This window comes from Hirundo rustica, chromosome 9 (assembly GCF_015227805.2).
Source record: "Hirundo rustica isolate bHirRus1 chromosome 9, bHirRus1.pri.v3, whole genome shotgun sequence".
Lineage (NCBI taxonomy): Eukaryota > Metazoa > Chordata > Aves > Passeriformes > Hirundinidae > Hirundo > Hirundo rustica.
In genome coordinates this window covers 12,193,426-12,208,690 of record NC_053458.1, presented here as the reverse complement: position 1 = coordinate 12,208,690, position 15,265 = coordinate 12,193,426, and the positions used below count along the sequence as shown (strand labels likewise).

Here is a 15,265-nt window from a genome sequence, read left to right as displayed (position 1 = left end):
CATTGCTCCATTAGTTTCTGCAAGGATCTATTGGTATAATACACAGTTTTGGAAACAACAATGTCAGATAGTTTGTGTTAGTAACTCACTGATTAACTTCATATGTATAATTTTTAAAAATTGAAAGTGGCTTTACTATCTTATGCAATCAAGATGTAGATAGACCCAGCTGCAGTGCTTTACAGTTTTTTGTGAGTCAGCATTAGTCTGGAGACAATGGACTAATGATGCTTCACACTCTCCTTCTGCAGCCTGTAGAGACTGTCTTCAGGAAGGTCTTTCTCAGCTCTCAGAAGGGTAGTACCCTTACTTTTCCCATTTTTTCTGCATTTTTATCATTACCCAGCTGAAGGGGACAAATATAAGATAGTTGGAAGATGTGACTATCTCACTCAAGTCTTCAGAAGTTATTTCCACAATGCATTCTCTGTTAAAAAAAAAAAAAAAAGCACTTGGAGGTGAATTTTCAGACCTGCTCAGCAGAAGACTCTTGCGGCACTTTTCAAGGCCAAGAGAGGTTTTTCTACTGTTTCACCATTTTAATCCTATCTTTAGCATTTATTTGCTCTTCTCTTCAGAATACAGCATTTTCCCACCCATTCTAGGCAGATATATCCCTTCCCAAAACACTGAAAATGGACATAATAGATTCATCATGATTTAAAAGGAGGAGTTAAATCTGCCCAAGTGTATGTTATACTTTCTGATGTTATACTTTCTGACCCAAATGCCCTTTCAATAATATTGTATAAAATTTCAAGAGAGAAAAAATCTCTATTGATTCTGTAGCAGTTTCTATTCAAATTCCAGTGGCTTGTCTGTAAAGCAGTTATATGCTATTTTTCTGCAGCAGTTCTCTGCAATCCATATGAAAGGAGTGAACAGAAATGATACAGAAGATCATAGAGATTCCAAAATAAACACACCAATTTTCTACAGAGATTTTGAGAGACTCTGTAGTACAGCAATATTGCTTTTGGAATGTTTTCAGTTGTTCAGTACAAATACCTAACTTTATTATAGTGTCCTAAATGACCCATTTTAAACATAATTGGTAGGATAGGCTGCATCTCTTTAGCTGAAAATGTAAAAAGATAGCAAATATTTACAAAAACAGTCTCTCATTGGAATTATTCTTAATAACAAATGATGAAGGTTTGTTGCTTCTTAAAAAGTTTTCAGAAGGTTGAGCACTTTTCCAAAGACTAATCCTGAATTTATGTGGCCCTTTTTGTTTGGTAAATCCAATTTAAAACTTCATGAGAACCTTCTTTTTTAGTCTCCAGGATATTCAGCTTACTAAACAAAATGGGGAGGGAATTGTAATAGTTCAAGTAAAAAGATTGCAGCATTTCTTATTGCATCTAAAAACTTTCAATTCCATTTGAAGCTTCCAGGAGAGACACAGACACATAACAACTTTTATGAACTTCTTAAAATGTTTAAATTAAATTATAATTTCTGAGCAAGTTTCCCATCTGTGTTTTTCTACAGTCTATAGTTTACTCCTTAAGACACAACATGTATTTCCTGTGATATTCTTTAGGCCACAGCTTCTCACCTCCCTCTTCTTCTGCAAATTCTCAAGGGTGGCTCTGATCTGAACGCTGCTGTGCAAGTGCACACCTTCTCAGAGTACGGTTCTAAGTAGCATGTCCAAATGCATCTGTCTGTAAATAACTTTGCCCTCAATAACAAAAGCTTTTGTATTGCAATATGAGGAAGCAGAATTACTGGGTTATTGGTTTTTTTAGTTTGTACCCTGCATCTTGTGATGTTTTCTTCCTGGGGTTCTCCATTCCAGGCAGAAACTTGTTTTGACTGATGTGCAGAAGCAAAGGGCAGAGGTACCACCAAAAGAGTACCAGAATCGTGGGTCTCTTCAGTATCAGTTTGGCAGTGAATTGCTTCAGCTTCCTGTCCACTTATTCAAAATAAAAGATGTGGAAAGCCAGGTAAAGCCCAGCCACTGGACAGATTCTTTGTCAGAGATTTAAATCCATGCACATGGGAAAAAATGCATGTGAGCTTCCTGCTTTTTTGTCTGCAGATAGAGGAAAGTCTGCAAGAATTAGTAGAGGCCACCTCTGACCAACTTCCCAGTGATGCACCAGCAAAAGCTCTCAAGCTTCTGCACCTCTTCCGTGCAGCAAATGAGGAGAATTACGAATCAGTGTGGAAGCACCTCTCCAACCGACCAGCATACAGGTACAGGCAATAAAGGTGGTGCTGCTTCTGCTGGAGACCCTCTGGAATGCCTGTGTTCAGGGGCAGACCTGGAAAATGCTGCTTGTCTTTCCCAATACAGGCGCCACATTTTGGATATAATTCCTGCAGTGGCCAGCCATCGTGCACTCAGGTTCCTGCGGCATAAAATGGAAAGGCAGGAGCTCACCAACTGGGAGGTGACTCAAACAGTGCTCGTGGCTCTGCACTCCAGCACTCCAACTCGGGATGTGATGGAGGAAGCAACGGTAGGATTCTCTAAACACTCTCAAATCACTCTCTGCTGATTCTAGCATCTGTTGTATTTATTCCTTTGACAAGATAGAAAAGGCTTTGAAAAGATAAAGGTTTTATAGCCTCTAGCGTGGTTGAAAGGGCTTTCTCTCCTGAGTGTCTTAAGAGGAGGAGAATGCAAATCAAAAGGGCAAAAATGAGTCTGAAATGAAACAGGAAATAAAGGCTTTTGTCCCTCTGGGACAAAGGTTCTTGCTGCAAACAGTGGCTTCTAGTCTCTTTTTCCAAATGTACTTTATAGTTACATCAGATTACATCTCTGACTGTCTACAAAGACAAGGGAGCAAGAAATACATATTTGTTATATCCATGTATTTGTCCTAATTGACCTGGAAGGGTGGGTATGAATTTGAGAAGATTTGTCAAAACTAAAGGAATTATGTCAATATGAAGGCCATGTAGGAGAAAGTCTAATTATTTTTGATTTTTTTTTTCTCTATATGCAGCGTTTAATCCCAGTCTCAGATGCAAGAACTTATCTCTGCCTACCCTAGGCAGAGACAATGAACCTCAGACTAGAGTTTTACCCTCACTGAAAGCTATGACAGCCCAGCTTTGCTGATGCTTCCCACACAAGAAACCAGTGGGCTGGTGCCTTCTGTCAACTCCTACATTTATAAAAAGAAATTCCTATCTGCCCAAGTAGTGAGGTCCATTCACAACAAATCTCAAATTCATTATTGTACCTATAGCTGAGGCAATCATAAAACATGATGAATATTTCTTCAACAATGTGTGTTTTTCCATTCCATAACTGGGTGATTTCTTCCCTTTGGATTATAGGCTATGCCAAATTTAAATCTGAAACACTGTAAAAGAAACAGATCTGCCTTCCAGATGTTACTTGGAATTACTTTACAATTACACTGTCAAATACAGTACTATCGACAGATTAACTGAAAATCCACCAACAAAAAAAAAATATATCGAAAGCCTGGTTTTGTCTTTCATTGGGCAGAAACATATTTTTCAATAATGTTTCTTTGCATTAATGTTAGTAACAACCCTCTGCCTTCTCCCTAGGTCATCGTAAAGAAACATTGCCCACGCTCAAGCTCTGTGCTTGGCAAGGTTTGCCACCTCAGCTACGCGTCGCTGTGCCACAAACAGTGTTCCTCATCAGACTCCTGCTCCGAATGTCTCCAGGTAACCACACCAGGTTACTTATCATTTAAAAGAAAAATTAAGCCTTTAGGTCTTTCTTCATTATTCAGAAAGCTGTATTTCGCTTCACTACAGTGTTTCCTTTGGGGAAAGGAACCCCAGTCGGTTAAATACAACATTTTTATCTTTAGATTAGCACACAAAAGAGTGAGGAGAAGAAGAAGCAAACAATTTGATACACTTTCCATCTGAGTACCTCTGAGTGCTTTATTTCCAATTATTAATGAAGTCCCATGACATTGCTCAAAAATACTTTAAATATAGGTATTATGTATATTTTTAAATTAACTAAGTGACACAAAAGCACAGGTTTTTGCCAGAATTAATGTATCCCAGCCAGAGGCAGAGCCCAGGCATCAATGTAGGCTATAAGGTTATTATAAGGGCAGTAACACCCTCCCTGTTCTACACTGCTTTTAATCAGCAGGCCTCAAAACAATTTGAGTAGTCATTAAGTAGCATTACCCAGTTCTGAAAATTCATGTCATGTTTTACAGGGGCCAACCACTCAGCCAGTAACCAGGAGGGAAAGAGAAATGTGTGTTTAGTGTTTGGCATCCGTCAATCCACCGTTCCCCAGTGAGAGCAGGGTGTTCCAAATACACCGTGTGCCTGACATGATGTTTTTCCTGTAGTACATAGCCATGGCCAACATTCCTACATACATCTCCTGTGTTACTACTGCCACCAATTCTCTTGAGCTAATTAAATCTGAGAAGGCCTGTGTCAGAGAATGAAAATTCCTTCCTACAGCAAATGATTGTTTAGGCTTATTCAATGCATTTCAGATGTCCCTTCATCTGATTAGTAATATGCATTCGACTGTTTCTGCACCATCAAGGGATCTCAAATGTGTTATTTTAAAGTACAGAATCTGTATTGAAATTATCCTCCAACATCTCAGTTTCTTTTTTAGAGCTATTTGTTATAATTTAAAACTGTTATCTATTAAGATTTAGTTCCCTGCCCTTATTCAGCCTTCAGACAACGATTTCTAATCTTGCCATACTAATGGAAGTGTGATCCAGTTGCTTACAATGAAGGCTGTAAAATGAACTGATTTTTTGGCAGTGATATCATTTTGCATCTATTAATCCACACTGAAAGAGGCTGTCATAGCTGGTTGAGGGCACCACCACTAGCCATATCTTCAGGAAGATTTTTTAAGGGTCTGAAGGTTTAACTGTATCTCTACGTTTGCCCCTGTCTTCAACCATGAGAGAAAGAGATGCTCAAACAGCATTATTTCAGGTTTCCAACTTATCCCAAAAGGCAGTGGGCACTAGGAGCTAACCATTATTTTTTTCCTTTAAAATCTTACTTGATAACTTTAAGGTATACTGATAAAGCAGCTGTTCGTTGCAGGTTTCTTGGCTATGTTTGTTCTATGAATAAAATGTTGTATTCATGAGGAAAAAAAAGAATATGAAAATATTTAAAATAAATGAATTGAACAAACTGAAATTATGGAAGTCAAACCCCACAACAGGCTGGTGGATGGAATATAGATAAGAGCTTGAATTGAACTCAACAGATTTGTTTTCATTTTGCAGCTTCTTCATAGCTTTGCAGGAGAGGCATTGAGCAAGTCTAGCACAGAAGAAATTTCCCTGGCTTTGAAAGCCCTTGGGAATGTAGGACATCCAGCCAGCATCAAGCACATCAAGAAGTTTTTGCCAGGATATGCAGCGGGTGCCTCAGATTTGCCACTCAGGGTCCATGCAACTGCTGTGATGGCCCTGAAAAACATAGGCCTGAAAGACCCCAAAATGGTAAGAAAACAAATCTGCCTCCTTTGCCCTTGTGACTTCCACTTACAAGGCTGCTAATGGATAATGGGTGATGAGGGAAAAACAATTTTTTTTTTTTTTCCAAAGATAATGATATTTTTAAAAAAAAATACTTAGCCATTCCTTGGTAAGCATGTCTTATCTCTTTTGACATTAACCTCCAGTATTTCAGACTGCAAGAAAAAAAAAAAAATCCCATTAGAAGGATACATTCATTGTTGAAGACAATGAATGTATTTCCATTGCAAACATTTCATTTCCAAGGATATTAGACAGAAAACTAAATTATTGACCCAAATGTGTTTAGTACTACTTCACCTTTGGTATGTGAGAGAATCACAAAACAAGGTTTTCAGAGAATTGACATTTAATACCGAGTGTCACATCTAATCGTAATTCAAGACCAAATTTTATTGTAAATAGATACCAAGGGTTTGCATCCTAATTACAAATTTACAGACATTGTGTGGGTTTGAGTCATAAACAGAGCATTTACTAAATGTGACTTTTGTCCCTGACTGAGATAATTATTAGATCTCACATACAATGCCTACACAAGCATACTGTCATCTACTACAGGCATCACTTTACAATCATTTTCACTTTGAAGAAATCTGCTTTTAAAAGGAAACCTTTTAAAGGTTTTCAAGATTTTTTTCCCCAATGTTGAAGTTTCTTGTTTTATATAAGTAAATTCTTAATATAAAAAGTAAAATAAAAGCTTTCATTAACCATTCACCTACAAATCGGTTTCAGTGTTTCCATTGTACTCGTTCTTTGCATGTGCCTCCCAGTTTGAGTGCACATATTGATCTGCAGACAATAGTGTGCCAGGGTATGCTTTTAACAAAAAGAATAAAAAACCAATTTAGTAGAGTGCAGGAGCTGGATGGGGAAATGCATGGGAGGGAGGGAGAGAATTGCAAGGGTAGAAGTTAAAGTATTTGCTGGGGAAAAATAAAAGCCAATTTGGTGTTTGAGAACAACGCTCCGTCTCTGATTGCTCTTTGGTCTGGCTTTCCACCGGTGCCCCAGACCACTCAGTTTCATTCTTTATGCATTCTCTTTGGAGAAAATTGATCTGGAGCAAGTTAATTATTATGACTACTTTTTTCATTGTTCAAAAAACTATTTAATGCCTAGTTTGCAGCTAGATACACTCCCATATTTGGATTAAATATGCTTAACTCATGGCTTTTTTTATTGTTTAGTTTGAAAAGCCTCATTTAGGCCTACTGCATCTTTGTCACCTCTTCTACATTGGCATTTGATAATCAGCATATTCAAATTAATAAAACCAGTCAGGGTTTTCCCAAAGTTTGCTGAAGCTTCCTGGGTCATCCTTCATTACAGCTCATGGATGATCACTCTCCCAAGCAAGACAGGGCTGTATAGAAAGTTTGCCAGAACATTGATACATCATCCACATTCATTTTAAAGTTAGGGCCAAAGGCTCCTGGCTTTCCTGAAAACTGCAAAAGTTCCAGTACAAAGTTGGTCTTGGTAGTGAATATTGCTGAGGGCAAACACATCAATCTCAAGTACTACTAAGGAAATTACATTTATTGCATTAAATTTTTGTTTAAGCTGCCTATACAGCATAGAGATCTCTGATAATAAATCAGATTTTATTTGTTTCACTTTTATTCTATTATTCAGCAGAAAGTATCCCAGAAGATCACAATATTAGAAGTAAGTTGTACCTTTACACATAGGGATAAGTGATCACTGAAATCACTTCTCAGGTATGTAAGGGATTCATGAAATCTCTTTTACCTGGAGTGGGATAGCTCAAAAAGGGATAAAAGAGTAGATGTAGAAATTATCCAGTGAAGTTCCCTGGCTTTCATCGTGTAGGAAGTCAGACTACATTACCATAATGCTCCTTCCAGCCCTCAGACCATGGAACCAGGAACGGTGTTGCCATAATAATTAAATAATCCAAATTTTTACTGTGCTAATGATGAAACAGATCATTCATTGGTGTTGAGTGGTTATTAGCAAAATGTTCAAACATACAGTAAAACTTGATATATATATTATTTTCAGGTCCAGGCTATCACCCTTGAGATTTTCCTGAATCAAAAAATTCATCCTCGAATCCGAATGTTAGCTGCGGTGGTTTTGCTTGAAACCAAGCCAGGTCTTCCAATCGTGATGACATTAGCTGATGCTGTGCTGAAGGAACCTAGTATGCAAGTGGCAAGTTTCATCTACTCTCACTTGAGGGCCCTGGGTAGAAGCACAGATCCAGATCTTCAACTGATGTAAGGGAAATTCCTTTCCTAGAAGAAAGATTTGTTGCAAGCAAATTGAAATGTTAATGCGCTCACCGAACTTTTTCAGGGCTTCTGCCTGCAGAATGGCTATCAGAGCGCTAAGTCCCAAATTTGACAGATCTGGATATCAGTTCAGCAAGGTTTTCCGCTTCAGTATCTTTAAAGGTAAGATCCAGAAGATTTTGTAGAGAAATATATATACTGGTGAATATGTGTGAAAAAAATTGTACGGTACCAGAGCCCAATTCTCCTAGCCAGCTGTTAGTGAAAAAAATACAAGAATCTCAGGCTCTCCATTTGAAGAATGTTTAGGTCCCTGTGTGTTTTGCATTGTACACTGCCAGCATGAAATTACCAGAGAGACTGTGGGTCTCTAACCCTCTGTTTTCATTAGTCAGGGAGGCACATGCTCCTGGTATCAAATGCTGTATTCTCGATGGTGCTTAACAATGTCATACCCTTGTTCAGCACCAAACAAACAGAAGGGACCTAAATTACTGCTGAAGTGGATTAATTTCTACCAAAGTTGAACACCTACAACTCCCACTGCATTCAAATGACATTCAATGATTCTTCACCCCAACAATTGTGCCCAGCAAAACAGAAAACTCTGAAAACATTCAGAGGTGGCAATTCATTGCACCCATGAGCAGCTACGTCAGGATTATTGTCTAAAGATTTTTCTTGGATCTTCCTACTGAGATTCTTTACTAGAATGAGCAGATCCATGTATGGTATCTGGAGGCCAGTTACATCAGAGTTGCACATAAAAATGTAGTTAAAGCAGGGAAGGACCAGATAAGAAGACAGCTTCTGGCTGGGGCACATTGTAGCTTTTGCTATTTTCTGTGTATGTTGTTTTTCTCAGTAGATTTTTTAAAGCAACTCTACTATGTAAATGACCATGACAGCCTCAGTGATTTGGCATATGTAGCTGGCAGACTAGGGAGATTATAGTTCCAAACACAGTCTCCTTACACATGCTGTTTACCTATCAGGAACTGGATGTTTTTAGCGCTTTTTTTATTCACTGGTATATGTTAAGATTCTTCTCAAAGTAATCAATATTAAGAGACTCTGAAACATCTGAAATCCACAGTGTTGAGTGTACGAGCACTTCTGCCTTCTGCTTGGAGACGGGTGTGGTTTGATGGACTTTTGTAAATCTTATTATTGTCTTGCCCCAGTTTCGTGGATTTTACGTGATCATTTAATGTGCTCTATAATGGAAATAAATTTAATACATACTGCAAGAATCACAGTAATATACTATACATGTGCTTGCTGCCTCAATGATGGACACAGCTAGTGCCCAAAAAGACACAGTCACTATTATACACCATGTGAACTTTTGTACTACATAAAATACATTCAGGGATAGATACATTTTCTGTTAATATGAAGATATGTGTTTCTTGGTTTAGGCACTCATTTTGTCTTATAATTTTTGCTTTTAAAATTATGCCATCTAAATTTTCACACAGTTAGAAAGAAAGGTGCAATATGTATGAGGGATGCTGGCAGGAAGCTATGTGAAATGGAATACATTATTTTGGCTGTAGTTTGGAAATGCAGTACATCGGAGAATTGCTGTTACTTCCCGGTGAAGACCATTGTCAGTAATTTGGCTGTAGGTCTTCTTGCTGAAGGATGAAAAACAAGATATTTTTCTCATGCACACTAATCTTAGACTTGTATAATTCAGCTAAATTAAGTCAATCTCCTACTACACTACTATGGGAAGAGGATCCATCCTCCAGCTTTCTAATTTGATTTGTCTCCACTAGCCACAGGTGAAATACATTTCTGTGAGTCCATTCTGGAGGAGTTACCATAGTGATGGCTGTAATGCCGTACCTATTTCCTTGATTTAAAAAAAAAAAAAAATCTGCCCTCAGCATCACAGATCTTTGTGATGCTAGATGCTGAATTTTTAATGACAGGCAATAATGTCAGCTGAATCTATCTCTAACCTGGAATTTGGCACACATGGCCACCACAAATGATGTTTCATGCTCTACACATTGCTAATGAAATCATAGGGGTGGCTCAGGTTCTGCTCAGTGTGAGGACTGTGAAAATCTGACTCTCAATATGCACAGATTCATATAATTAAATATGTACTAATGCTTATATGTAGCAAAGACTGCTTTCTTTGCTCACTAAATTTTCTTCCCCTCATCTTTGGGGCAAGGCATTTATTCAGATATATGGAGGTGTCATCAGACTCTCACAGTGAAATGGAAAATATATTCTTGAGGCATTAGCACTATGTAATGGCCTGAGGTATGGAAAATATTGCTGCTCTATTCAAGTCAATGAATTCTATATAATCATTTAATAATTTATAAGCAATGCTTCTTATTAAGTATCAGGAAGTACCACGGACTTTTTTAACTAACAGGTTTTGTGGTAAGAATATAAAAGACAGCTTTAACAAATTCACTTAAAGCACTGTGCCTCAGTTTTAGTGTCCTGTTCACAAAACACCTGGCATTGCTCTGGCTAAGCTCATGCAGAGAAAAACTAGTCTTCACATTTCCAGGTTTCCTGTCAACTCACTAGTAATGGCAGTGTGGCACCACTTTGTTGTTTGTGGTTGTTTTTTTGTTTTGTTTTGTTGTTTGTTTTGTTGTTGTTGTTGTTTGAGTTTTATTGTTGGTTGGTTTTGGTTTGGGGGGGGGTGTGTTTTTTGTTTGTTTGTTTGTTTGTTTGTTTGTTTGTTTGTTTGTTTTAATAGGATCACCATCTACTGAATATTCTCTGCTTATTCCTCTGAAAAAAGCAGGCTGGCATAAATACCTGAGTCTTGATTGAAGGAGTCATATGTTATAGGTACATAGTGCCCAGCACTTTGGATAGCACAGTAGATTCATACAGCAAAATAATGAAGGCAGTGTGGTGAAATTACAGTTCATACATACTTCCCTATCCTCCAAATGGTGTAGGAACAGGAGAGGAGGGCTAGAAGGAAGCACAACAAGGATGCCTGGATATGCTGTCAGCCTTGTTCCTCTTGAAACCCAAGGAAACCTAGAAAAGCAATGGGGTTATTTTAACTCATAAAACAGGACAGGATATAACTGTGCCAAGACCAGGAAGAATTCCTGACTGTGCTCTGCACTGATTATCTGGACCTAAGAATATTATAGCTAATAAATCTAAGTGGGGGAATAAATAGAAACAAATTGTTTGCTCAAAGTTCACTCAATAGTTAAAAATTTACCAATTGGTGCATTTCATGTAGGGGTTACAGCATTTGGAACTAGTATTAAATAGTCTTTGAGTCATTTGAGATACAAATCTATAGCTCGCCATCTGTCCTTATAGACATCTGTATCACTCTCCCTGAACTATTAGCAAAGGATGGCAAATCTGTTTTCATTTCTCATTTCCTTTGTCAAGGTACCATGAATGATGTCTCATAAAAGCATTTCATAAGCTGATTTTACAGAATGTGACTGGATGTAAATGATATGGACAGGCATATTTTCCATACTTGGAGAAGCTCAGGAGTGAGATTCCAAGACCCAAGTGCAAGATGCTGCATGTGGGTTGAGGCAACTCTCCATATCAGTTCAGGCTGGGGAATGGACAGATCAAAAGAAGCCCTGCCAAGAAACACTCAGGGGGCTGGAGGACAGCCTGGACATGAGCCAGCAGCACAGAAAGCCAATCACGTCCTGGGCTGCAGCAAAAGAAGCCTGACCAGCAGTACAAGGGGGAAATTCTGCACCTCTCTGCTCTCGTGAGACCCCACCGGCAGTGCTGCATCCAGCTCTGGGGCCCACAGCGCAGGAAGGATATGGACCTCTTGGAGCAAGGCTTAGGGAGGACTGTCACTTGTCTCTTTTGGAGCCACTGGCTCCATTTCACCCAGGCTAGCTCGAGACTGCGACGAGACAGGAAAACTCCCCTGCGTCCTAAAAACCCGGGGAGCGGCGAAGGGGCTTTTTCCCCTATCATGAGAGAGACCCTGTCTGTGGCAGAGGAAAGGAGACAGGCTTGGTGAGAGGGCGAGTCCAAGGTCTTTATTCCAGTCTTTATCCTGTCGTGTTCTGACATCTGCCTTGGTTCTGCTGCTCAGGCCAAGTCCTGGCCCAGCCTCATGGTCTGGGCTTACATACACGGGAGGGGCTAAGGGAGGGGACAAACCAGCACCCAGTGAGGGAAAAGGCGGAGGTGGAACAGGGTTGGAGGGACATTCAAAGGAACCCATGGGAACATGAAGGGAGGAACCTCCTCGGCTCTGGCCTTATCATTTGATGTCTTTACCCGAACCCTCCAGAAGCTGGGAGGAACAGCCGAATGACAGACAGGGCCCGTAGGAGGGGACTGGGAGGAGTGTGGGAGGATGGGCAGGGAAAAGGGCAGGGACAAACCTCGGGATATAACATTTTCCAGGAGAACAGAGGAGTACGGAACAAACCATTATCACAAAAATTAACATAAAATACAATATGAAAACAAATAATGCAATGCAGCAGAGGACCAGCAAGATGATCAGATGAGTTGAACACCTCTCCTATGAGGAAAGGCTAAGAGAATTGGGACAGTTTAGTCTGGGGAAGAGGCAGCTCTGGGGTGACTTAATTTTGGCATTCCAGCATCTGAAGGGAATGTGCAAGAGACCTGGAGATGGGCTTTACACAAAGGTGTGGAGTGACAGGATAAGGGGGAATGTATTCAAACTGAAAGAGCATCGGTTTATATTAGAAATTACAAAGAAATTATTTACTGTGGGGGTGATGAGACACTGGCACAACATGCCTGGAGAAATTGTGGATGCCCCAGTTCTGGAAATATTCAAGGCCAGGTTGGATCCAGAGCAAACAGATCTACTGGAGGGTGCCTGTGCCCATGGCAGGAGGTTGGAACTGGATGGTCCTTGAAGTCCCTTTTAACTCAAGCCGTACTATGATTCTATGATATAGCGGAAGCAACAGGAAAAATGGCATAACCGCCATGCAATGATCAGTGAGCTTGTAGCTTTGCCCATTATTAGTTAAAAATATCCGAATATTGTATTTATAACTCTTTTATAACACCAGTTTTATAGCTGAATTTTCTGGCCTTGCTCATGTGATGCTGATTATTAAATAAGTAAGTAGATACAATCTGTACACTCTGTCCTAAAAACTAACTGTGCTGTGTCTTACTGCCTATTTCTCTGCAGATTTCCTTATGAGTGGGCTGGCAGCTAAATATTTGGTATTGAATAATGCGGGTAGCTTAATTCCAGCTATGGCAATGTCCCAGCTACGGACACATTTCCTTGGAAGAGTGGCTGATCCATTGGAGGTAATTTGGTCTACCCACAGTTTGCCTTCTAATCCCTTCTTACAACCATCATCTGTTGGCATCTGCACTTTACTTCTTCCCACAGGTAGGAATAGCTGTTGAAGGACTGCAGGAGATGTTTGCTAAAGGTTACTCTCCAGACAGGGACTGGGAGACCCAATATGACTTCAAGAAAATCCTGAAAACGGTAAATTCTGGGGGAAAAGAAAATCTCTAATATTGCTTTCTCAAATGTTATGAAGAATCAGGCTTTTTTCATCTTCTCTCACAGCTCTCTGACTGGAAGGCATTCTCCAGTGACAAACCTTTTGCATCAGGCTACTTGAAGATGTTTGGCCAAGAGCTGTTTTTTGGTGGACTTGATAAATATGCCATCCAAAATGCACTGCAGGTATAATTTTTAAAGCACCACTACCCAAGCATCAAAAGCTCTAAATTTCTGTTACTCTCATACATTCTCTCCCTTTTATAAATTCATGGTTGGTTTTTTTGTCTCTAGTATTAATCAAGGCAAATAAGGTCAAGCTTTGATCAGGATTATTTATAATCATTGCTGGCAGAATTTCCCCTGAGGCATAGTTAATGACACGGATCATGATATTCAAGTTCTGCTTATTTAGACATGTTGAACTCTGTAATTGCAGGCATGGTATGGATCTGATGAAAAAATCCCTTCACTAAGGAGAATAATCAGTAGCCTTCAAAGTGGTGTAGGGAGGCAGTGGACCAAAGCTCTCCTGTCCTCTGAGATCCGCCGCATTGTGCCCACCTGCACTGGCTTCCCAACAGAGGCCAGCTTCTATTACTCTTCTGTCACAAAAGTGTCAGGAAATGGTAACGTCTCATTGCTTTAGCAATACAAACATTCTTGCTAGGACTGGAGGGCATTTTTAACCCTTCTTACCCTTCTTTTTGCTTTCTTTGTAATAGTTCAAGCACAGATTACACCTTCCCCCAAGTCTGATTTCAGATTGACTGAGTTACTAAATGCCAATATTAAGCTGAGATCCAAAATGAGTCTAAGGTAAGTATTTAGTATAAAATAAAAGAATAATATTTTCAAGTGACAGAGGCCATAAATATTCAGCAGCTGTTTGCTGCATGAACATAATTATACCCTCATTCTACCTTTTCAGCATGGCCAAGGAGGTGACCTTTGTAATGGGAATCAACACACACACAGTCCAGGCAGGGCTGGAGGCACGCACCAAAATGGATGTTCATGTACCTGTGAATGTTGTTGCCACTATCCAGATGAGGGAAAAAAATATCAAAATTGAAATTCCACCATGTAAAGATGAGACTAACATAATTAGCGTAAGGTAAGATATAACACTTAGGATTATTCTATATAGCAAAGCAGAGTCTCCTAAATACATTTAGTAATCTTATCTTTTACTTACAGCTTGGATAAGTGGGGGTGATTGGTATAGCTTATCTTTATTTTAAATGAAGTGACATGCACTAAACCTTTGCTTGAAAATATGTGTTACTTTCTGTAGTCTTCACCTGAAAATCCTCCTTAGGACTGTATCTCAGTTGTTCAGTTCCATAAGCTATCTGAAACACAAATGACATAAAATTTCTATCTTGGTACAAATATTTGAACTTGAAACAATAGGTAAGATATAAGGCAGCTGAATCCTATCAGTTAGAACAGTTATCCCAGCTATATTTGGATTAGATGCCTTGAAGCATAGAGGGTTTGGTGTTTCTTATGTTTTTACCTTGTTCCCCTGTGGCTGCCATTTGGTTTTCTTACCTGTTAGGTCTCCTTGATTTATTATCAGTGCATGCAATTACAATACTCTCTGGAAAACTGTTGTAGCCAGATGCCAAACAAATGAAAACAGATGGAAATACAAATGCAAGGAGCAGGAGGAAACAGAAAAAGTATGTCCAAGGAATCAAAGCAGCAGACCAAAGTTAGAAAACCTTCACACGCACACACATGAAAAAAACCTGAGAAAGAGAAGCTGAAAATTCTTCACAAAGGAAAAGGCTCCACTGACAACAGAAATCAGCGATTATACAAACCACTGAAATGTTAACAAGTTTCTGCTCTAGGAATACAGCCGTAACAAAAGAGCTCAGTGGCTTGATCCAGCTGCAATTAGCATGCATGGCTGCTGGCCCAGAGATGCTCTGCAGGTCTCCTCAATTTAGCCACCAGTTAGGCTAATCATTATTTTCCCTCGTCCTTCAATAGTC

The 15,265-nt window shown here is 39.4% G+C and overlaps 1 protein-coding gene across 1 annotated transcript in view; it reads left to right on the top strand.

Moving 5' to 3' along the window:
* LOC120756645 (vitellogenin-1-like) overlaps nt 1-15,265 on the top strand; it is a 65,212-nt gene that overhangs the window by 28,791 nt on the left and 21,156 nt on the right. The window contains 13 exon segments of the mRNA XM_058421756.1: nt 1,805-1,955; nt 2,051-2,208; nt 2,309-2,474; nt 3,544-3,666; nt 5,238-5,456; nt 7,524-7,741; nt 7,821-7,918; nt 12,930-13,054; nt 13,140-13,241; nt 13,326-13,445; nt 13,699-13,888; nt 13,985-14,078; nt 14,191-14,376. Coding sequence (XP_058277739.1) covers nt 1,805-1,955; nt 2,051-2,208; nt 2,309-2,474; nt 3,544-3,666; nt 5,238-5,456; nt 7,524-7,741; nt 7,821-7,918; nt 12,930-13,054; nt 13,140-13,241; nt 13,326-13,445; nt 13,699-13,888; nt 13,985-14,078; nt 14,191-14,376 — 1,950 coding nt within the window.